Source organism: Archocentrus centrarchus, unplaced genomic scaffold (genome assembly GCF_007364275.1).
Source record: "Archocentrus centrarchus isolate MPI-CPG fArcCen1 unplaced genomic scaffold, fArcCen1 scaffold_33_ctg1, whole genome shotgun sequence".
Lineage (NCBI taxonomy): Eukaryota > Metazoa > Chordata > Actinopteri > Cichliformes > Cichlidae > Archocentrus > Archocentrus centrarchus.
Window position 1 is genome coordinate 2,981,788 of NW_022060261.1, and position 23,122 is coordinate 3,004,909.

The 23,122-nt window shown below is 45.9% G+C and overlaps 1 protein-coding gene across 1 annotated transcript; it reads left to right on the plus strand.

Moving 5' to 3' along the window:
* The first annotated feature begins 17,921 nt into the window (after positions 1–17,921).
* Positions 17,922–19,535, plus strand: LOC115776544 (tripartite motif-containing protein 16-like). Its single transcript, XM_030724260.1, has one exon. The coding sequence runs from the start codon at positions 17,922–17,924 to the stop codon at positions 19,533–19,535; it is 1,614 nt and encodes a 537-aa protein (XP_030580120.1).
* The last annotated feature ends 3,587 nt before the right edge of the window (positions 19,536–23,122 follow it).

The following is a 23,122-nucleotide window of genomic DNA, read 5'->3' on the forward strand; positions in this document are numbered from 1 at the left end:
AAACATCATAACTGCTATAAAGTCCTTAGTATAAATACTTCTCTGACAGCCTGGTGGGAATTTTTAAAAATAACTAAATCTTCACTTATCCCCTGTAAACTAACACCCATTTGGAACAATCCAGATATTTGTCAGAAAAAGAAAATGCTGAATTTTCCGTTATGGCGTGATAAGGGTATAAATAACTTAGAACATATTATCCAAGATGGAAATCTTATCACGTTCCAAGAACTTATATCAAAATATAGAATTGGCAACGGTAGATTTCTGGAATATCAACAAGTTAAGTCCGTCCTACAGGGAAGATTTAACCTTAATCAATTGAATCTAGAAATGCCTACTTGGGTAACAGAATTTCTTAACCTCTGTACCCAAAATTGTTATCAAAATTATATAAATTATTAATAAAAACTGATGATTCAGTTTCCCTCCCAATTGCAAAATGGGAGCGTGATCTTTCTGTCAACCTGGATCAAAATTTATAGACAGAAATATGTTTAAATATCTTCAAAATGACTAAAAGACCCCAAATACAACTTTTACAATATAAAATTCTCCATAGAACACACTATACTGGACAAAGGATGTTCCAAATGGGCCTTACACACTCAAACATATGCACCAACTGTACAAGCAATTCAGAGGATAATCATCTACACGCTCTGTGGTCTTGTGTACCAGTTCAGAGATTTTGGCAGAGGATTTGTGAAGACCTATCCCCATGGTTTAGCTGTCGTATCCCAACTTCCCCCAGACTATGCATCTTAGGTGATGTCAGTGAATTAATTATGGAGTTAAATATATCACACATAGTTCTTACTGTCTTGTGCATCGCTAAGAAGATGATCCTCATGAACTGGAAGACAAAAAAAACTATGTATTACTCAATACAGAAATTTATTAGTAGATCATGTTAGTTTAGAGAGAATGTCTGCTTGTTCTAAAAACAAATTGGAGGAATTTGACTCTCTTTGGTTCCCACTGATCAGCTCCATTACTTAGGGGGGTGGTGGGCTGCGGGCTCTGCTCCTGATGTGCTTTGTAGGAGGGTGGGTGAGGACTCCGGACGCCTATGTAGCTGGTAGCCTCCTGAGACTGGAGTCCTGGGGCGACCTTCTGGTGATGTCTGTGTGCCTGTCCTGGTTGATGGTCGTGGGGGCTTGGATGATGCTGCCTTCGGTCCTGGGGTGTGGGGGGGTGCGGGGGGGTGGTGCCGGCCCTCGGTCGGTTGGCTGGTCTTCCCTGTATGGCTCGGGGGCTGGGGTCTGGGGCCCCGACACTGGGGCTGTGCCGGCTCCCAGTGGGTCCCCCCTGGCACTGGGGAGGCCTCTGCTGTCCGCGCCACCGGGTGGGGTGGGTTGGCCTGGCGTCGGGATGTCCCGTCTACGCTTTTGGGGCCCTGGGGTGCCTGCATTGCAGGGGGGTGGGGTGGGGGATTGGGGCCGCGGTGGGGTGGTTGGGGGGGACTGGGCACTGCATTTCCATGCCCAGGCCAGTATGTCCTGTCACTTGTTTGTGTCTATTGTTGAGTGAATGGGCATCTAGGCGGAGCAGGCCGCCCTCTGCAGTGGGGGCGGGGGCGCCAACCTCGGGTGCTGCAGTGCTCCGGGATGCTGTCACCGCAGCCCCGGGCTCACCTCCCCCTGCCCTGTGCTGGGGTGTGGGAGGTCGGGGCGCCTATTGAGCCAGCGGACAGCTGGCTCTTCTTCCAGGATTCTTCCTGGTCATATCCCCCCCTCCCCATACACAAACACGCACACACACACACAGAATACACATCACTCACAGATGTAGGATGGAGAGGCCACGTGGAGAGCTGCACCACCACTTGCCTCTCCGTTTTAATTGCACTTTAGTCATTATAACTCACAACACATACACACTTACAACCTGATACACATAGGACCTTTGGGGCAGGCATGTTACTCAGAGGTTGATGAGGTGGGGCCGCTGAGGTGGCCCCACTCGGATCCTCGTCACTGTCTGTCCCCAAATTTTATTTGCACTTTAGACATGGAGGGTTTTGGAGGGGCAGTGTGGGCAGGCACTGACGACCAGCAGTTGGTGCTTGTGGCACAACTTCCCCTCAATTTTAACTGCACCCTATACACCCCATTCACTCAAACATTAACACATACAGTACACTTACAAGTTGGGAGGAGGAGGGGTGGATGGGTCATCTCACACCCCGATTTCTTACACCTCGCCCAGGGTAGGGGTCGGGTGGTTCCTTGGGGACCGGGCTGGTGGCGTCCTGGGGTCGCTGTTGGCCCTGGGGTGGTTTCCACTTGCCCCGTCTTCAGAGGGTGGGTAGCTATGGATGAATGTGTGTCTTTGTGTATTTGTCACCGTCTCCGTGAGTATGGGTGGGTGAGTGAATGTGTATGTATGGCATATCTGTGTGTGGGTAAGTATGTATGGGCATGTATGAGTATCTGTGCATAAATGTGTACACGGGTGTGTGTGTGTGTTGTATGTATGGCTGGACCTGGGTCTGGGCCTTGTGCCTTGCCTCCTGGCCACTCCTTGCTGGTTGCCTCCTCCCCCCTGCCCCCCTGGGGTGGGGGTGCCTCAGGGCTCCTGGGTGGGGCTGGATGTTCTGGCGTGGGTGCTGGCCTGCCCCCTTGGGGGTGCGGTGCGGGGCGTGTTGGCTTCTTCGGCGTGGGGGGGAGCTCTGTGGAGGGTCGGGCGGTCCTTGGGTGCCGTGGGCCCGGGGGCCCTGCCGCCGGCCAGTGCAGGGGGCTGGCCGCTGGGGGGGGACTGGCTTCTCATCGCCTTGGGTTCCCTGGAGCCCTTGCTCCTCGACTGGGGGGGCTCCGTCTGAGACCACCCTCTCCCGTCTGCTGGGGTGGGTGTGCGGTTGTCTTTGGACTGAGTAGCCATGGGTCTTCCTGGCTCTTGGTGGGCTGCTGGTGGCCTGGGTTCCGGGGGCTTTCCCTACCTGCCTCTAGCTTCTGATGGGTGGAGCTGCAGCATTTTGCCCTCATTGGTAAGTACGTTCCATGACACAGACACAAACATGACACAGACACAAACACCCACTCAATCACAACTCAACAAAATTGTTGGTGTGCGTAACATGCTTTGTTAGTTTTGTTTTTCACACACAAATTTATTTTTGCAAGTATTGATAGTATTTTTTAATGTTAAAGTGATAAACTATTTGATTAAACTTACCCTTTCCTTTTTTTGCTCCTCTTTCTCTCTCCCTTTTTCTTCTCTTTATTTTCCTTTTCTTCAGCCTGTCAGCTCTGGCTGTTACATTGTATGTTAAAAATAACTCAGATAAATAAAATAAAGGGTTAAAACATCAACAAGAAGAGCCTATTGAGAACCTATAGAGCTCATCTTGAAATAGCAAATATGTTTGGCACAACAACACATTCAGATCACAGTTCTGCTTGCAAGATCTACCAGACATGACAGGCTTTAAAAAAAAAAACAGGTTTTTGAGTTTCCCAATTAGGACGGACAAGACTAAGAGTCAGGCTTTCAAAAGAATAGGCATAGGAACCAGGGGGACGGGGGGGACATGAGGAAGAGGCTTCAGGGAGATGTTTGCTACGCTGGACTGCAGGACCATCACACACGTGTGCAGTAACACAACAGCAACACTAAAAGCAGCTCTAAGTGGGTCTGTTGTTGAAGGATTTCTGCACAGCAACAAAAATGTGACCTCTGTCCTCCATCAGTCATCATGTTTGTTACACACTCTGAAACTGATGGAGGTTTGTGTGCACATTAAGTGTGTTTCCATGAACTATGATTCAGTTTGACAGACTTACAACCACCAACCTCAGCTGCCCCTCCACTTCAGCTGTAGGCTTTAACACTGAGTTTGACACATGTTTACAGACGAGTTAGAGAGCAGAGACAAAGACACTGATTCAGAAATGTCTTTGTTTCTGCTCTAACCCTAACAATGACCTCTGAACTCTAGACTAGCAGCCAAAAACCCAACAGCTGCTAAACATCTGTCTGCCTCCAACATCCAGCAGGTCATCCACACAACACACAAAGAAACATCAGCAACCAGGAAGCAGCTTCACCTCTGATCACAGACACACTCAGCTCTGATCACTCACCTGGAGGAATAACACTCAGGTAGATGAGGCTGATGAGCTCCCATGACTGTGCTCCTTCTATAAAGACACGACACTCGTATGTTCCCTCATCAGCAGTCGTCACATCCTTCAGGATCACAGACACGTCTCCATCCTTCATCTGTCTGTCCTGCAGATCCACCCGGTTCTTAAAGGATGGATGCTGGTTATCTGGATCAAACTGACCATCCTGGTACAAAAGGACATTTTGTGGCTTCAGATCAGCTCTGCTCCACTCTACACCTGTGATGTTGTTGTTGACTGGAGCTCGACATGTCAGAGTGATTTCCTGTCCAGGATCAGCTGTGATGGTTTTCTGGCCTGAAAGAGGAAACGACAGAGAGCAGAGAGGTTAAAGGTCAAAGTACAACTATGATCAGAATGACTGTCTTTAAATATGTTGTTTCTTTCCTTTGATGTTTGAGTTTTGAGTCATGTTGGTTTCATTGATTTGACCCTGTGAACATCCAGCAGGTCAGCAGTGACCCACTGAGGGTTCAGCTGGATTTTAGCCTCATGCTAAACATGCAGAGTTTCAGGAACTAGCAGATGTTAGCTTCACACAACAACAACAACATGTCCTGATAATCAGTGAACACAATCTGAGAGAGAAAGCAGCCTCTGATTATCAGACACTGGGAGCCTCTGCATGCTGCCTTTATGGAGCTACAGATACACAAAGATACTGACTGCTGACACTACAACATACTACACTGAAACACACACACCACACCACACACACACAGTGACACACACACCACACACACACACACTGACACACACATCACACTTGTTTGTCTCAAACATAATCACAAGTAAACTAATTCTATTGTATTTATAATCGAGGTCCATATAATTTGGTTATTAACAGGTAAATCTCACCTGCAGAGACAAACATGATGACGTTGACAAACAGGAAAGTCCAGCAGAGTGATCCAGTTCCAGCAGACATTTCAGGGTTTTTTCTGAGGATCCAGCACTGAGTTTGTTCTAAATGTGAGTCTGTTGGTATTTAAAGTGAAGAACATGAGCTTAAAAACTGATGAGATTAAATTTCAGACTCTGAGACAGTCTCTGTGTGAGCAGAGCTCTCCTTTCAGCTCTATACTAGTGATGGGACGGTCAGTACTGACGTTGTGATGCTGTGTTGAGCTTCTAAAGCAAAGGCGTGGTTTATAACACCCACATCACATGACCATGACTGAGGTGCCTTTCAGCTCTGTCAGATCACCTGCTGCATCTCAGCAGGTGAGGAGCAATGAATGCAGTTTGATTGTCTGAGTGGAGGAAAATGAACATAAAAAAGCAAACTCAGACTTTTTTAAAGTCTGATTTAGTGCTTGGTTCAGATAAAATAATTATAGCACATTATATTATATCCTTAAAGATGGTAACTGCCCACGTGCCTTTGACCCCTCCTAATTCTCACTCCCTGAAACTTGAACCCCAACCAATCACCTTTTGAGGCTCTGCCAACTCTCATCCCACGTGGGCTAAAGAAACATACGTCACCAGGATACTTCTATGGTTTACAGCAGCTCTGACAGGAGTCATACTGAAGGATCTTCTTCCAATTAAAACCTTTGCTATGAAAACAACTCTTTGACCATCCCCACTTAGCTGGAATTAATCCCCTCATTAATCCATGTCACACAAACACAGGTGGGTCTGCAGAACTCAATTTCCAGGGGGCTCACTGTCACAGTTACCTGAAATACATCATGAGGTTACAAAATCATGTAAAAACAAAGATGTACCTGAATCCACAAGACCTTAAACACTATGAGTAATAGCTATAACAGGCCTCAACTTCACCCCACTAACCTGAGCATACAGTGTTCATTAATCCAGTGTGTGTGACTAATATAATAGATAATAAATGACATAAAACAGTAACAGTAAATATGATATTGATAAAAAAAATTCCCAACATTTCAGTGGGTTAGGTAATATAATAATAATAATAATAGTTTATAAAAAAAAATTACTACATAAACATAATGTCATTGATAAAGAGAACCTAGACATTGTCATTGGACATTGTCAGTCACACCGTTCAACTACGCATCCAAATACATCCAAATACTGGTATACAGCGTTGTTACTGTGTGTGACCTCCTGACACTATATCAGATAACACTGACACAGTTATTAAAGTGATTTCACTCCATTAAATCTGAACATCAGGTAAACCTCACCTGCTGAGACAATCACAAAGACAGCACAGCCAAGCAGAGTGACTCAGCTACAGCTGCCATTTCCGTGTTCTCGAGTTCTGCTGATTAAAGACTAAGATTGTTCTAAATGTCTGAGTCTGTTGGTGTTTTTAGTAAATAAGAACCTCAGTTTAAACTTGACTGCATGAGATTAGTTAAGGATTAAATAACGATGAAAGATTCATTTTTCAGCCGCTCGATCAAACTCTACTTACAATTGTTTGTCTGTTAACGAAGTCACATGACGGTGATGTTGGTATGCTGCGCTGTAGGACGATCACAAATAAGTGCGTCATAACTAAAGTGGAGACTCTGCAGCAGCTCTGAGAGTTTAGTTTTGGCCACAGCAGCTTTCGTGACAGTGGAGGGAGACAAGAAGTGGGTGTGAAAGATACAGGGGAGGACACGCGGGCAAATTGGCGAGGGTCGTGACGTGAACGCGCGGCATATGTATGTGGTTGCTGGCTTCACCACTAAGCCACTCAGGCGCCCAACAGGTCAGTTCTTGAATGATCTCCACAGAACAACACCAACATAACCTCTCTGATCATCATCATCAGCTACATACTAAAGAGCATCATCATCATCATCATCAAAGCACTTCAGAATGATTCCTGTATAAAAATGTAGATTGTACTATGGAGGAGGCAGCATTTAGCTGTAGCCTCCATCAAACCACAGCTATTCTGGAGAACTTTGTCCTCCTTTCAGGGGCGCAGCTATATACTTTCTGAGTGTATGCGGAACATTTAACCCCCCCCCCCCCCAAGGGGCGGGGGTGGTAATGCTAATTAGCAAGCTAATACTAACCGCTAAAAGCTGCTCCTGCTTGTTAATGAGTGACGGGGCCTACACATGTAACCAGAAAGCATCATTGCTCAGGTTCATGTCATTTTTTTTAAAGGCCTCCACAGCTCCACTGGTGCTGAAAATAATGTTTGACTATGGCTTTCTGAATACAAGTGGGGGCTGCAACTATCAATTATTTATTAATTGAGTTGTATCAATTATTCCATCAATTAATCAAGTAATCGGATAAGAAATCATTTTTCGTACTAACAATCATCTGCACATTTTAACTTCCGTACTGCAGTTTTTCTCTATGTCACGTGTGTCAGGCCACTTCCGGCCCACGATCTAATTTTATACGGCCAGCATGATGATTTCATATAGTTATTAATAATAGCCCGCGGGTAAATGGCGCTCCCACCACTTATATACAAATCCCACAATGCACTGCAACAGCTGCAGGCAGGCCAAGAACTGTGCGCTAACCCGTTTTCCGTGTTGCCGATTGATCAGTGATCAGCTGATAAAAACATCGGTCAGCACTTTTTACAGCAACATTTAAGCTGCCTGACCCCAAAAATGACCAAACGAAAAGTGGAAAACAGGGATTTTCCAATAGGTGGGAGGCAAAAGACCTGAACGCTGACATCGGATGTAAATCATCTGTCTCTTTTCCTCACTTGTGCTGCGGGGAAAAGAGCGGATTGGTGGGACAGATACGGAGAGAGAAGATGAAGAGGGAGACCTGCACAGGTGAGCTGACAGTGCGTCACTGCGTCACACAGCAGGAACGCTGCAGCAAAGTCCTGAAGACAGAACACGTCATAAACACTGAAACACAGGACAGCGAACTTTCTAAGAGGCAAAGCTTTAAGTCACCGGCAGTTTCAGTCTTTTCTGAGTAAATAGCTTCTTTGGTGACGCGCCTTATTACACAGGTGCGATGAGCTGCCTGAGGAAATCTGTCAGTTCATAGAAAGTGAAAGAAAACGGCACCAAACATCGCACAAACCAAACCACAATAGTGTGATTGCCACCAGATTGTGGTTATAGTGATGTTCTGGTGGCTACAGCTGATTGTAAGGAAAAAGTAACAGCTGACTTCTCTGCACAGCCAGTAAAACCACACAGACTGGAGGCGTTGGAAAAAACTGTCAGCCATGATCCACTCGTGTTAAATCATGCCTGGAACTTTAATTTGATCTTCGTTTTTCTTTTTACTTCTTCTCATTCATGCGGGTTGTCATTCGATTTCTGTAGCCGCGAAATCAAGTGCGCGCATGACCTTAGGGACATCAAACGTGCACACTGTGAATTTCCCTGCTGTGGTTAGATTGTAAATTGCAGTGAAATAATAGAGGCGCAAGCAGCAATAAAAGCGCCTCCTGTTTGCTAAATGCGGTGACAGCAGAGCTCCGAAAGTGAAGGTGAAATCCTCAGCCCGACTAGAGGGCGTCTCAGACCTACGGCGCCTTGCGATCAACCGCTAGCTAGAACACTACACACACCACACACACACACACACACACACACACACACACACACACACACACACACACCGCACCATCCGCATCCTCTGTACACTGTCTCAGTGTGCAGATCACGTATTCATGGACTTACAAAATACAAGACTTCTGTGACATCACTTACTGACTGTCTTTAAACGGGGACAGGAGGAGGGGAGGTGAAGGAGCGCAGGGGCGCCTAATCAGCGCCGCGCCTCTGTTATTGATCATGTCATATGCACAGTTAAATACAGAAAATGCAACTACAGAAATATTTTCCTACATCGTTTTGGCGCCCCCCCCCCACCCCCCCCCCCCCCCCCCCCCCCCCCCCCCCCCCCCCCCCCCCCCCCACCCCCCCCCCCCCCCCCCCCCCCCCCCCCCCCCCCCCCCCCCCCCCCCCTCTTATGAGGTGCCCCTATGCACTGCATATGGTGCATACTCCCTTTTTGTGCCACTGCCTCCTTTGATTCTCTTTAAGTCGTGTTGGAGCGACAGAGAGCAGATCTTTGTTCTTCATGGAGAACCAGTGAGGCTGTTTGGACTTTGCTCTGAAACATCAGAGAATCTCAGTACATTTACCTAAGAGACACCATAAGCTTCATGTGTAACAGAAAGCAGTAAAGTGAAGCTTCATTAACATGAACAATCTGTTAATCCACTGAAGCTCACAGACCTCAGTCAGATCAGCTAAGAGGCTGAAAGAGGTCATTTTAAACACTTACTGTTGATGTGAAGGAGCTCTGAGAGCCTCAAACTCTCTGCTGATCATCAGGAGGAAAATGATCCACTGACAGGAAAGTTTAAATCCATTTCTGAACTGTTGTCCTGCTGCAAATCAAAACGATGGCAGCAGTGAGGTGTAGAAGTGTCCTGGTGCTGTGTCTGATGACCCTTCTTCTTCATATGTCTGTGATAACATCACTTTTTTTTTGCTGTATCTGGCATCGTTCTATCTGCTCTGATCATACCTTGTGTGTGATTGCACAGCAACAGTGTTCCAAGATGAATCCATATTTAATGTTATAGTACTTTTATTACTGGGAGGGAACAGCATTCACAGTGTTGTGTAGCTGTGGACTGTGAGATGCACCAAACCAAGAGTGTCAAAGAGGTGGTGTGTTTGTTTTTCCCCTGAAGGTGGGTAATGTTAGGGAAACTATTTCAAACTGAAACACATCCATGCTGTCTCTTTAAGCCTACCTGCTTTAAGATCAGCTGACAGTAGCATCAGGTGATCTTATGAGAGAAGACCATCATACCTTCTCTGATAAAGATCAGAGAAGGTCTGGCGTCAGATAGGGCTGCATAAATCGATTATTTTAGTAATTGGGTATTCTATCGATTAATTGAGTAATCGGCTAAGAAATACTTTTTTTATTAACAGTTTATCTGCATACTTTAACTTCCGTACTGCAGTTTTTCGCCCGTGAACAAACAGCGGTGGATGGAGCAGCTACAAAGTTCTCGTCTTCAAGAAACAAAAAGAAGTCCAGTCGCCTTTTTCAAGCTCCAGAGACTACAAAGTTCTCTTTTCTTCACCTTAACACTTGCTGATCAGGTGCTTGATGAAGGACCTCCAGCTGTTTCCCAGTAAAGATTTTAATGGTGGTTACTAAAAGAAAAGCTGCTGTTTTGGACGCTGGAAAAACGTTTTCTTTTGCACTACTTGAGCTCACCGTCACAGCTTCGCCTCTTTGTTTGTTTTGTTCTGAAAAACTAGTGGCTGTGGGAGCCATGGTGAATGTGTGAGTAATGTTGTAACGCTTGTATTCACAAGCATTCTCGAAAATACGTTTGTACTGCAGGTCAATATTTAGTCACTAATAAGGGATTAAAGTATAAAAAATATTTTGACGGAGCCCCTCGGTCCCGGGGGGCGGGCCTTCCGGTACCGAACCATCGCTAGTGCTAATGGCCCGCACTCGCCAGTAGTGATGGGAATTCAGGCTCTTTTCAGAGAGCCGGCTCTTTAGGCTCGGCTCCCAAAGAAGAGCCGGCTCTTTAGGCTCCCAAATGGCTCCTTAGATTTTAATTAAAAAAAAAAAAGTGTAAATGAATTACTAATGTAAAAATATACTTTAGGCCTCTAGCAAACGTTTCTTTATGTACTCAACATATAATAGAGTGCTCCAAATAAAATTATAAAACAAAAGATTGGGAATCAGAAAAAACAAGGGCCTTTGAGGAGTTGATCCTGTTCCTCCTGTCGTTTGTTCTTCTAATTGCACTGAGGGATGAAAAATTTGTATATGCCTGTGTAGGTTGTTTTTGCATCCTGCTTGATATTAAATTTTAAATTTGCAGCGTACACTCTGTCTATCACATTAATCCTTTAATGTCATGCGATCGCTGCTGAATCGTAGGTTTCCTGACCTTACAAGCCACGAACAGTTGATTAAGACATGTCTCACTGCAGAGTCAGCTGGTCAAGGAACTTGATCAGCTGGCTTTTCACCATAACTCCGAGACCATTCGTGCTACTGAAAAAATTCAAACGGCTCCTGAAAGATCAGAAATTGCACTTCACAGTCATGTAGTGGTATTAAGGTATTCTTGAAGTACGCTGTGTCTCCTTCCACATGTTTGGAGGTATAAGGTTAAAATGTTTCCACTCTTTACTACGTTTTTCATCACTCATTTCCTCACCGTTCCAGCTAAACTTCCTTTAGCTCCTGTCTCAAAGCGAATTTTGCAGGAACCCCTCCCTCTCTGGTGTTTGTTCACTCACTGCACAGTGTGTCCACGGGCCCTCTCCTCCTGCTCAGTGTAGATGATCATATGCTACCATTAATCTTAACCAATCACGTGTGGCTTCCACCAAAAAAAAAAAACGAACGAACGACAAGAAAAAGAAAGGGCTCACTACCAGGAGCCGGCTCCCGTCGTTCACTTCAAAGAGCCGGCTCTTAGAACCGGATCGTTTGCCGACCGACCCATCAGTACTCGCTAGCAAACCAGTTCTGGTAGCTACAGCTGAAGTAAAGAGAAAAATAACAGCTGAAATTCTCAGCAAGCACAACACACACAGACACACAGAGATCAGTGGAGGCGTGGAAATGCAGGTCAGCGATAGTTTCCACCTGTCCCATAAAGTACGGAACCCCGCATGTTACAGAGCCATATCCACGGAGTCCCGTAACATACGGGGTTCTGGTGGCAACTCTCTGTGTTAAAGAATCCATCGCAGCGATGGAGAGCTTTTTAGAATCTGTGTGTGTGTGTGTGTGTGTGTGTGTGTGTGTGTGTGTGTGTGTGTGTGTGTGTGTGTGTGCGCGTTGCCTGATTCACACTCCAGTCCAGTAGGTGGCGGGTATGTAATGCAGTTTCTATGTTGGTTTGCCAGCCACCAATAAACCCACAAAAAGACGATGGAACACTAATGCTGCTAATGCTAGTGAGGAGCGCTGGTTACACCGAGACAGCTGAGCGCTGCGGAGTTTAAACGAAGCATCGACACAGTAAATTTGTGTCGATAATTTTTTAGAATCGATTTAATCGAGTTAATCGATGAATCGTTGAAGCCCTAGCTTCAGAGACGCTGTACTCCGACACAACAGAGTTGATATGAGGAGGAATGTGACTAACTACATTTCCTCATATTAAATCCTTCAAGTATTCTTTTATTTTAGTTGTGTTTTGTTTCATTTTACACTATAGTGACTTCACAAAATATTATTTTTTACAAAATAAACGTTGAAGAGCTCATAAATCATGATTTGTTCTAAACTTTGAAACTAAAGTCACAGACTTAAAATTCATCAGCAGCTACTTTGATTATAAAGTTATATGTTGGAGGTTTCTTCCTGTTAAAGGGAGTTTTTCCTTCCCACTGTCACCAAGTGCTGCTCATAGGGGGTCGTTTTGACTGCTGGGTTTTCTCTGTATTATTGTAGGGTCTTTACCCACAATACAAAGCGCCTTGAGGCGACTGTTGTTGTGATTTGGTGCTATATAAATAAAACTGAACTGAGTTGAAGAGACACCATTTGAGGTCAACAGGAATCATTTTCGAAAACTGAACAGAGTGAGGTAGGAAGAGTGTTGGATTCAGCTCTGAATTCCAGAAATTATGATCGTTATAAACAACAGTACCACATGAGACCAAACTGCCTCACAGACTCTTAACATAAAACCTCTAGAAAACAAGGATTTGACTGATTTTTTGAGATTATGTTTTTAATGCCAGAAAAATTTGTTACAGAAAAAAGAAAGTGGCGAAAAAGTCTGGATGAATTTCACAGCAACGGTACCTGAAGTGTATATGAGCAGGGAGTGCTGTTTTACAGCCAATGAGAGACAGAGATCATCAACCCACACAGAGATTGTGACTCTTTTGAGCTCCTTTTTTTAATATACCAAACAGTATGTGTCCCAGTGGCCTTTTTATAAGGAAAAACAAAGTTAAATGCAGTTCTAGAATATGATTTATGTGTTTCTTATTTTAATCCATAGTTGTAGTAAGATTGTTGTTTTAAATTAATCCAACCATTTTTTTCCCAGCCCACTGTCAGTGGGATAAAGTTGAATTGAATTGAATTTGTTTCTCTGTTAAATTAATGGGGGTCACACCTTTTAATAATACTGCCTGAGGGAAGCATGTATAATGTAAATTGAATGGGTCCAAGCATGGAACCCTGTGGAACTCCATAATAAACCCTAATTTGTGAAGAACCAGCCAACAATTTAAGGAGAACCTGTGGAAAATGGTCTGATTGTGGAGGAGAAGAAACTTCAGAATCCAACGTTACACACAGATTCAATATTAACGTGGTCTCTCTTTCTAGTCCCTGCAGCTAGAGTACTGACAGGGACTAGAAAGAGAGAGCAGATTTCTCCCATATTGGCTTCTCTTCATTGGCTCCCTGTTAAATCTAGAATAGAATTTAAAATTCTTCTCCTCACATACAAGGTCTTGAATAATCAGGCACCATCTTATCTCAAAGACCTCATAGTACCATATCACCCCAACAGAGCACTTCGCTCTCAGACTGCTGGCTTACTTGTGGTTCCTCGGATACTTAAGAGTAGAATGGGAGGCAGAGCCTTCAGCTTTCAGGCGCCTCTTCTGTGGAACCAGCTTCCAGCTTGGATTCGGGAGACAGACACCCTCTCTATTTTAAGATTAGGCTTAGAAGTATGGCGCTGGTGAGGTCAGCAGCCGTCGTACCTGCTCCTACGCTTTGTTTGTATATATTAGGTTTAGCTCTAATTTTGGACTTTATAATTCCGCCTGCTCTGTGTCATATCACGTATGACAGACAGACTCTTTTTAATATCAGAATACAGCACTCTGGCTGTATTCTGACACCTTTTTCTTCCGACCCGACTTGGCCTCGGCAGATCCAGCGTTTCCAGTGGGCCAGCTCAAACAAAGGACCCAGGTCACGGACAAGGCCCCGAGGGAAAAGAGCCGGCGTAAGAGAGAGGCTGAGGCGCAGAGCGCACCAAACGCCACTGCCGAGCATCCTGTTGGCTAATGTCCAGTCACTGGATAACAAGCTGGACGAACTCAGGGCCAGGATACAGTTTCAGAGGGACATAAGGGACTGCAACATCATCTGTCTCACGGAGACATGGCTGACTCCCCTCATACCGGACCACGCCGTACAGCCGTCGGAGTTCTTCAGTGTTCATCGCACGGACAGAACGAGTGAGTCTGGAAAATCAAGAGGAGGAGGTGTGTGCCTAATGATTAATAACAACTGGTGTGACAGTAGGAATGTTGTCCTTCTGAAACAATCATGTTCACCTAACCTGGAGCTCCTAACCCTGAAATGCCGTCCCCACTACCTGCCCCGCGAGTTCACTTCGGTCATCTTCAGCGCCGTCTATATTCCACCTCAGGCGGACACAAACACTGCACTATCCGAGCTACATGAGGCGATTTCCACCTATCAGGCTAACCAGCGTGATGCGGCTCTCATCGTAGCCGGGGACTTTAACAGTGCAAACTTGAAAAAGCTGATACCGGAATTGATTTCAACACATCGACTGCCCCACCAGAGGAGAGAGGACCCTAGACCACTGCTACTCTCCATTCAAAGATGGCTACAAAGCAAAGCCTCTTCCGCCTTTTGGGAAGTCTGACCACACCTCTGTGCTTCTCATGCCGAAATACAAACAACGGCTCAGGCAGGAACCCCCTGCTGTGAGAGAAGTGACACGGTGGTCTGATCAAACAGAGGCCGCTCTGCAGGGTGCGTTGGATTCAACCGACTGGGACATGTTTCGCAGCAGCGCGGGCGGAGACATCGAGGAGTTTACGGAAACTGTCGTGGGATTTATTGGGAAAGTTGTTGAAGACACTTCACTTAGGAGGACCATCAGGACTTTTCCCAACCAGAAGCCGTGGGTGGATAAATCTGTCCGCGCCGCCCTGAGGTCCCGCACCGTTGCCTACAACTCCGGCCTCGCCTCTGGGAACATGGAGGACTACAAGGTTGCATCATACAACGTCCGCAGAGCGGTGATGAAAGAAGTTAAACATCGCTACGGCCGCAGACTGGAACAGCAACTACAACAGTCTGACTCCAGGGGACTGTGGCAGGGACTACGCACCATCACGGACTACAAAGCACCACACACACACCCGGTGAGTGCCGACGCTTCTTGGCTGATGAACTCAACATCTTCTTTGCGCGCTTTGAGTCGGGAAGCCGACAGCCCGCTGCGCTCCCGGCCGGAGGGGCGGAGACACTCACTGTGACGGAGCGCGACGTGAGGAGGGCGTTTTAGACGTGTAAACACCAGGAAAGCGGCTGGACCAGACGGTATTAGCGGACGTGTCCTTAAGACCTGCGCTGACCAGCTGGCACCTGTGTTTACACTGATATTCAACCTCTCACTGAAACTGTGTGTGATTCCCACCTGCTTTAAAAAGTCCATCATAGTCCCTGTCCCAAAGAAACCACACCCCAGCAGCCCCAATGACTTCAGGCCCATAGCACTCACCTCTGTGGTGATGAAATGTTTTGAGAGACTCATCAAGACATTCATCACCTCCTCACTGCCCACCACCCTCGACCCACTACAGTTTGCCTACCGGCCAGACAGATCCACAGATGACGCCATATCCTTCCTCCTCCACAAGACCCTTTCACACATAGACACTGGTAAGGGGAACTATGTGAGAGTGCTGTTTGTAGATTACAGCTCAGCATTCAACACCATAGTTCCCTCCAGGCTGGTCTCTAAGCTGCTGGACCTGGGCCTGGGCCCATCACTGTGCAGGTGTGTCCACAGCTTCCTGACCAGCAGACCACAGGTGGTACGAGTGGGTCACCTCACCTCATCCTCCCTCACCCTCAACACTGGATCCCCCCAAGGCTGTGTGCTCAGCCCTCTGCTGTACTCACTGTACACCCATGACTGCGAGGCCACGTCAGAGGCCAACATCATCATCAAGTTTGCTGATGACACTGCTGTTGTGGGACTAATCTCTCACAATGAGGAGACAGCCTACAGGAGAGAGGTCTCCCGCCTGGAGAACTGGTGCCAGGAGAACCACCTCCTGCTCAACGTCAGCAAAACAAAGGAACTGATTGTGGACTTCAGCAGGAAGCAGCAGAGGGACTACCATCCACTTGTCATCAGTGGTGCTGAGGTGGAAAGAGTGGACACTTTCAAATACCTGGGAGTGACCATCTCACAGGACCTGTCCTGGACTCATCACATAAACATCACTGTGAAGAAGGCCAGACAGCGTCTCTACCTCCTCAGGCGGCTGAGAGACTTCAAGCTCCCACTCAAGGTGCTCAGGAACTTTTACACCTGCACCATCGAGAGCATCATGCGTGGGAGCATCACCACCTGGATGGGAAACCGCACCAAGCAGGACTTCATGGCCCTAAAAAGGGTGGTTCGTTCAGCTGAACGGACCATCAGAACCACCCTCCCCAACCTGCAGGACATTTACGCCAAGCAGTGCAGGCTGAGGGCCATGAAGATCCTAAAACAGCCCAGCCACCCCGGACACTCTCTCTTCTCCCTGCTCCCATCAGGCCGGCGTTACCGCTGCCTGAGGATTTAGACTGAAAGGTTGAAGAAGAGTTTTTACCCACAAGCCATCCGTCTGCTCAACTCTGAGCCCTAACTGGACCATTATTGCACAATGTAAATATTATAATTTAAAAAGTGTGTATAGTGTATAGTATATAGAGTATAGTGTATAGTGTGAATTACTTTTTTTTATTTTTATTCTTCTTATTTATATGTGTGTGTATATATGGTTGCAGGTACAAAATACATTTCACTGTGCATTGTACTGTGTATAACTGTGCATGTGACAAATAAACACTATCTTATCTTATCTTATCTTATCTTAAAACTTTCCTTTATGATAAAGCTTATAGTTAGAGCTGGATCAGGTGACCCTGAACCCTCCCTTAGTTATGCTGCTATAGGCCTAGGCTGCTGGGGGGTTCACATAATGCACTGTTTCTCATTCACCTTATTTACTTTGTTTATACTCCACTCTGCATTTAATCATTAATTGATATTAATCTCTGGCTCTCTTCCACAGCATGTCTTTCTCTCCCCTCAGCCCAACCGGTCGCGGCAGATGACTGCCGCTCCCTGAGCCTGGTTCTGCTGGAGGTTTCTTCCTGTTAAAAGGGAGTTTTTCCTTTCCACTGTCGCCAAGTGCTGCTCATAGGGGGTCGTTTTGACTGTTGGGTTTTCTCTGTATTATTGTAGGGTCTTTACCCACAATACAAAGCGCCTTGAGGCGACAATTTGTTGTGATTTGGCGCTATATAAATAAAATTTAATTGAATTGAATTGAATTGAATTAATCAGGTGTCATTACTGCCAATGTGATTTATTACTTTATGGTGTCTGTTTAGCCTCAGCCAGCTGTTTCAGGGTTCCTTCTGTCACCTGCTCTGGCCCCTGGAAGGCAACCATCAATGGTTTCAGTTTGAAATGTTAAAGGGTTGGTGGTGTAGAGGTGGTTTAGAGCTACGCCTCTTCCTCAACTGATAAAGAACTCTTCTAGAAGCAGTTTATGGTCTCATGTGATCCCAGATGATCAAATATCAACCTTTATGGCTTTAATGAGGGGCAGGCATACAATAAAAGCACAGATTATGAAGTTTTAAAAGCTGGTTCCAAGGTTCAAACTGTGCCTTTTCCTGCACTGTGTCTGAAACAGAGCCTGCTGTCCGCTCTGCTTGAACACATTCGCTGCTGTTGAATGTGAAATGGCTGTGAGAGAAAATGAGCAGGATCTGAAAGAGTTCTCTTGTTCCCTGTGTTTGGATCTACTGAAGGATCCGGTCACTATTCCCTGTGGACACAGCTACTGCATGAACTGTATTAAAGTCTTCTGGGCTGAAGACGAGGAGAAGAAGAGGAAAGTCCACAGCTGCTACCATTGCAGGAAAGCTTTCATACCGAAGCCTGTGCTGGAGACAAACACCAGGCTGGCAGAGTCAGTGGAGCAGCTGAAGAAGACTGGACTCCAAGCTGCTCCAGCTGATCACCGCTACGCTGCACCTGAAGATGTGGCCTGTGACATCTGCACTGGGAGGAAGCTGAAAGCCGCCAAGTCCTGTTTGGTGTGTTTAGTCTCTTACTGTGAGAAACACCTCCAACCTCACTATGTTGCAGCTCCATTACAAAAACACAAGCTGGTGGAGCCCTCCAAGAAGCTCCAGGAGAACATCTGCCCTCGTCACGATGAGGTGATGAAGATTTTCTGTCGCACTGATCAGCAGAGTATCTGTTACCTCTGTTTAATGGATGAACACAAGGGCCATGAAACAGTCTCAGCTGCAGCAGAAAGGACCGAGAGGCAGAGAGAGCTCGAGGGGAGTCGACTAGACATCCAGCAGAGAATCCAGGACAGAGAGAAAGATGTGAAGCTGCTTCAGCAGGAGGTGGAGGCCATCGATCAGTCTGCTGATCAGACAGTGGAGCACAGTGAGGAGATCTTCACTGAGCTGATCCATCTGATCCAGAAAAGAAGCTCTGATGTGAAGCAGCAGGTCAGATCCCAGCAGGAAGCCGAAGTGAGTCGAGTCAAAGAGCTTCAGGAGAAGCTGGAGCAGGAGATCACTGAGCTGAAGAGGAAAGACGCTGAGCTGAAGCAGCTCTCACACACAGAGGATCACATCCCGTTTCTACACAGCTACCCCTCACTGTCAGCACTCAGTGAGTCTACACACTCATCCAGCATCAGCATCCGTCCTCTGAGGTACTTCGAGGACGTGCCAGCAGCTGTGTCAGAGCTCAGAGAGAGACTGCAGGACGTCCTGGGAGAGGAATGGACAAAGATCATACAGGTGGTGAAGAAGGTGGATGTTCTACTGTCACAGCCGCAGCCCAAGACCAGAGCTGATCCCTCAAAGTATTCATGTGAACTCACACTGGATCCAAACACAGCCAATGAGCATCTGTTATTATCTGAGAAGAACAGAAAGGCAACGTTCATGAAACAGCAGCAGCCGTATTCCCGTCATCCACACAGATTCACTTCCTGTTGGCAGGTCCTGAGCAGGGAGAGCCTGAGTGGACGCTGTTACTGGGAGGTGGAGTGGAGGGGCCGGGGGGTTTATGTAGCTGTGGCATACAAGAACATCAGCAGAGCAGGGCCTCTGAGTCAGTGTGTTTTTGGGTTAAATGATCAGTCTTGGGCACTGAGCTGTGACAGCAGCAGTTATAAGTTTTTCCACAACAACAAAGTCCACCCCGTGCTCTCGGGTCCACGCTCCTCCAGAGTGGGAGTGTACCTGGATTACAGAGCAGGTATCCTGTCCTTCTACAGCGTCTCCAAAACCAGGACCCTCCTCCACAGAGTCCAGACCACATTCACCGAGCCGCTGTGCGCTGGACTGATGCTGTTTGAGCACGGAGACGCTGCAGAGATCATTAAACTGAAACAGAGACGAGGCTCTGCTGCTCCTCCTCCTCCTCTTTAAAGCAGCTCCTGGAGTTCAGAGGTTCCAGCATTTATTGTTGGAAGAACGTTTGAAGAACGCTGCAGATCAGAAGCAGTCGATGTAACGTGAGAGCAGAGTCCTGCATCATTATACTGCAGTAACTACCATACAATACCAACCTTTATTTATCAAGCACTTTGAAAGAGCCACAGCAAATACAGAGGGCTGTAATAATATGAATTTGTTATTATGGCCAAGAACTGTAGGGCTTTATGAAGCATCGTTTGGAGCTATATTAATAAAACTGAATAGAATATAATTCAACTGTGAGGTTAAATTATACTTTTATCCATGTTCAGCTTGTTTGATCAGTCATAAATGAATCAAATATACAAACACGCTGAAGCTTTATTGATTTTACATCCTGACATCATCTTCCATATCAGTTATTGTTTCTGTGTGATGTCATTTATTCTCTCAATCAATCACACATCAAGTTATTGTAATAAAGTGATAGAGGCCAATAATCAATGTTTATCACCACACTGTTTGAACACTTTCATCTGTTTATGATCAGAGTCGTGAACTTTGACCTCACCTGCTGCTGTAAATGACTTGTGTTTGTTGTATTGTAATTGAACACGATGTTAAATCAATAAACAATGTTATTATGGAATAAGTTCAGTGATACCAGAAGAATCATTTCCGTCTGAGGCACACATCATTATTACAGCCATTAATATAAAGCCAGGCTGAGAGGTTAAAGGTCAGTGGAAAAGGTTTCTGGGCTGCCTGGGTTCACTGACCTGTAAAATCTGGCTTTCTTCAAAACAATTTTAATTTCACTTTCAGTTTCTGAGCTTTTTCTGGGACTGAATCTTTCAGGTGCTGAAATGAGCTCGTTAGGAAGTACGAGGCCTCTGATCTGATCTGCAGAGTCGTGAACACCTCATCATCATTTCCCCTCATGAGTGGACACAGATGAGTGAACAAAGCACAGTCAGTCTATCTATGAGATAATAAAAGTCTTCTGCTGGGACAGCCTGTTTGTCACCAGCCCTTTGTCTTAATGACCTGCAGCCCTGAACCTGGTGGATCTGGATGTCAGGAGGTCAGCCTCTCCTGGGTTGGACTAACCTGCCCTCTCCCTCACACAAAGTTATCTCCAGTTGAGCTCTTGTGTTTCTGATTTCATGGAATATTTTTATTTTAGGCGCTTTTCAAATCACTCGAGGTCACCTTACACAGAAGAGTTACAAACAAAAATGTCTGAGAAGTCAGCAAAGTAAGTTTAGAACATGTAAAATCATTAATGAGGACTCGTGTGAGGGGTGGAAGACAATCAGAGGGAGTGTGCCACATTAAGGAGGCAGGATCTGACAGCAGAGTCTCAGTGTTACAGAGTTTATAAAAGATGAGGAGAAACTAAATCACTGCAGCGAGAACAAGAACAGGAGCCAATAAACACGAATAAAATATGAATAACACCGAAGTTACTGAGGACATAAGACTACTGGAGTCCAGTTAAGTAATCATCTGATTTCCAGTCAGTAATGTGGGTCATAACAGTCTAACATTTGTACACGTAGATGGTCTGTGAGGTGCTGGGGGAGCAGTCAGAGAGCAGCAGCTGGACGTCAGTGGTTGGACTGGTGGATACTTCAGTGAAGAGTAGACAACGTCTGGCTCTGGTTTAAAGTCTGAACACAAACACACACAGTTCAAACAACAGGAAACATGATTACAAGCTTTGGAGTTCAATCAAGACCTCCAACCTGCACCTCTCTGCATCACACAGTCCCAGTTCACACTGTACTGGAACCAGTTCACACTGTACTGGAACCAGTTCACACTGTACTGGGACCAGTTCACACTGCTCACACTGTAACAGCAGGTTGAAAGTAAGGAAACTCAAAGCTGTGGTGATCTTTAACTTCTAGTGTGGGTTTAGTGCTGCTTTCTTTATATATTTATTACTGCTGCTCGTCAGGATTTCTTCTCACTTGAAGGAAGTTAAGTGTGATCACTGTGTTGGCTACACATTGACAGAGAGGATAACCATGCAGCAGGAGGAGGATATGTCGCTGTTGCTCTGATGGTGTGCAAGTCTGAGTGAGCAAACAGCAGCAGTTACAAAATCCAGCTGTGATCATGGAAATACACCAGTCACACCTGGAGCAAAGCATTCAGGTCTTTTATTTTGGAAGTTGACTGGATTCTCCCTGCACTTCCTGTATCTGACTTCTTGTCCTCCTGTGCTCCGTGCAGCTCGGTGTGGCTGCAGTCAGAAACATACCTTCAGTACTGGAAGCTTCACGAGCTGCTTCAGGAACTCCTGCTGTAGCCTCAGGGTTATGATCACACTCACAGTTACATGCTGCACTTTTTGTGTGTGTGTTTGATGCACTATAACTTCAGTTTTCACAGTGTAAGATCGTCTTTGGTTAAATCTACAACAGGTTGTGAACCTTCATGACTGAAGTGAAGCTATTTGCACATTTTCAGCTCTGCAGCTTTACTCCTGGATTTTATTAGAGCAGCTCTGCTCCAGTCACAGCTTTCTTTCTTTCTCCGTTCATCTTTTAGCTCCGCCCTCTTTAAGCCAACGTTTTACTCATTGGCTGCTCCTCACCAATAGAAGGTTTGAATAACAGGTGGGTGGAGCTTATGTAACTGACCATATTGAGTGAGCGCCTGTCTATGATTATACAGAGCGGGAGCACAAACTGAGTATTTAGAGCAGCCTGATCTTTGACTTTTGGTGTTGAATATGCGCTGACCTTATTATTTGAAACTCCGTGTGTAATGAGAACAGCAGCTAATAAATAAAACCACAAAAGGTCCACTTTAACAATCCAAACTAGTATTTTAGCTCTTCAGCTGCTCCTGAATAAAGACAGACATGAAAATTTGATGTTCATGAGTCTGAGCTCGGACCTTGAGTCAGGATGTGGTTAGCTTAGCATGGTGGCTGGAAGCAGGGCTAGCAGCTTGCTGGTTTCTGTATCTGGAGCCTCCTTCTGATGGTTGTCGTTGCTCCATCACTGAGGTCTTCAGATCTCACTGCTGGATAGACTGCAGCTGAATCCGTGTCTGCAGAATAAACAGTTCAATGAATGCAGGTACAGCAACAGCACTGTGACTGTATTACACTGCAGCTGTGAGTGAGGGTGAGAGATGCTTTTAATAATCTGCAGCAGCTTTGCTCTCTGGTCTTATTTTAACTCCTGCGCTGTGATCAGAAATAACAGCTGTTTCTGTGAGAAACAACTGTGAACGACCACAAAGATGCTGCTGTTGATACAAACTCACACACTGCAGCACACAACACAAAGGAAACATGTATCTAATTTGAACACAATCATTAGCTGAAGTAGAACACTCTGCGGTGAGACGTCTCACCTGGTTCAGACTAACTGGACTCAGCAACAGGAAGTAGCTGCTGTGGTTTACATGCATTCACATGTCTGAGAGCACTCAGTTAATGATCTTTGCTCTGTTCAGGCTCTCTTCATATACACCTCATATTAATGACTTCTTCATCCTCTCTGTGTGCACAGACAGCACGCACAGCTGAGCTGTCTGTGCACACAGGCACAGCACACCTCACATCTGGGCCATACAGG

Excerpts from the sequence above, each read along its gene's own strand:
- LOC115776544 (XM_030724260.1), top strand. The coding sequence starts at position 17,922 with ATGAACTGTATTAAAGTCTTCTGGGCTGAAGACGAGGAGAAGAAGAGG.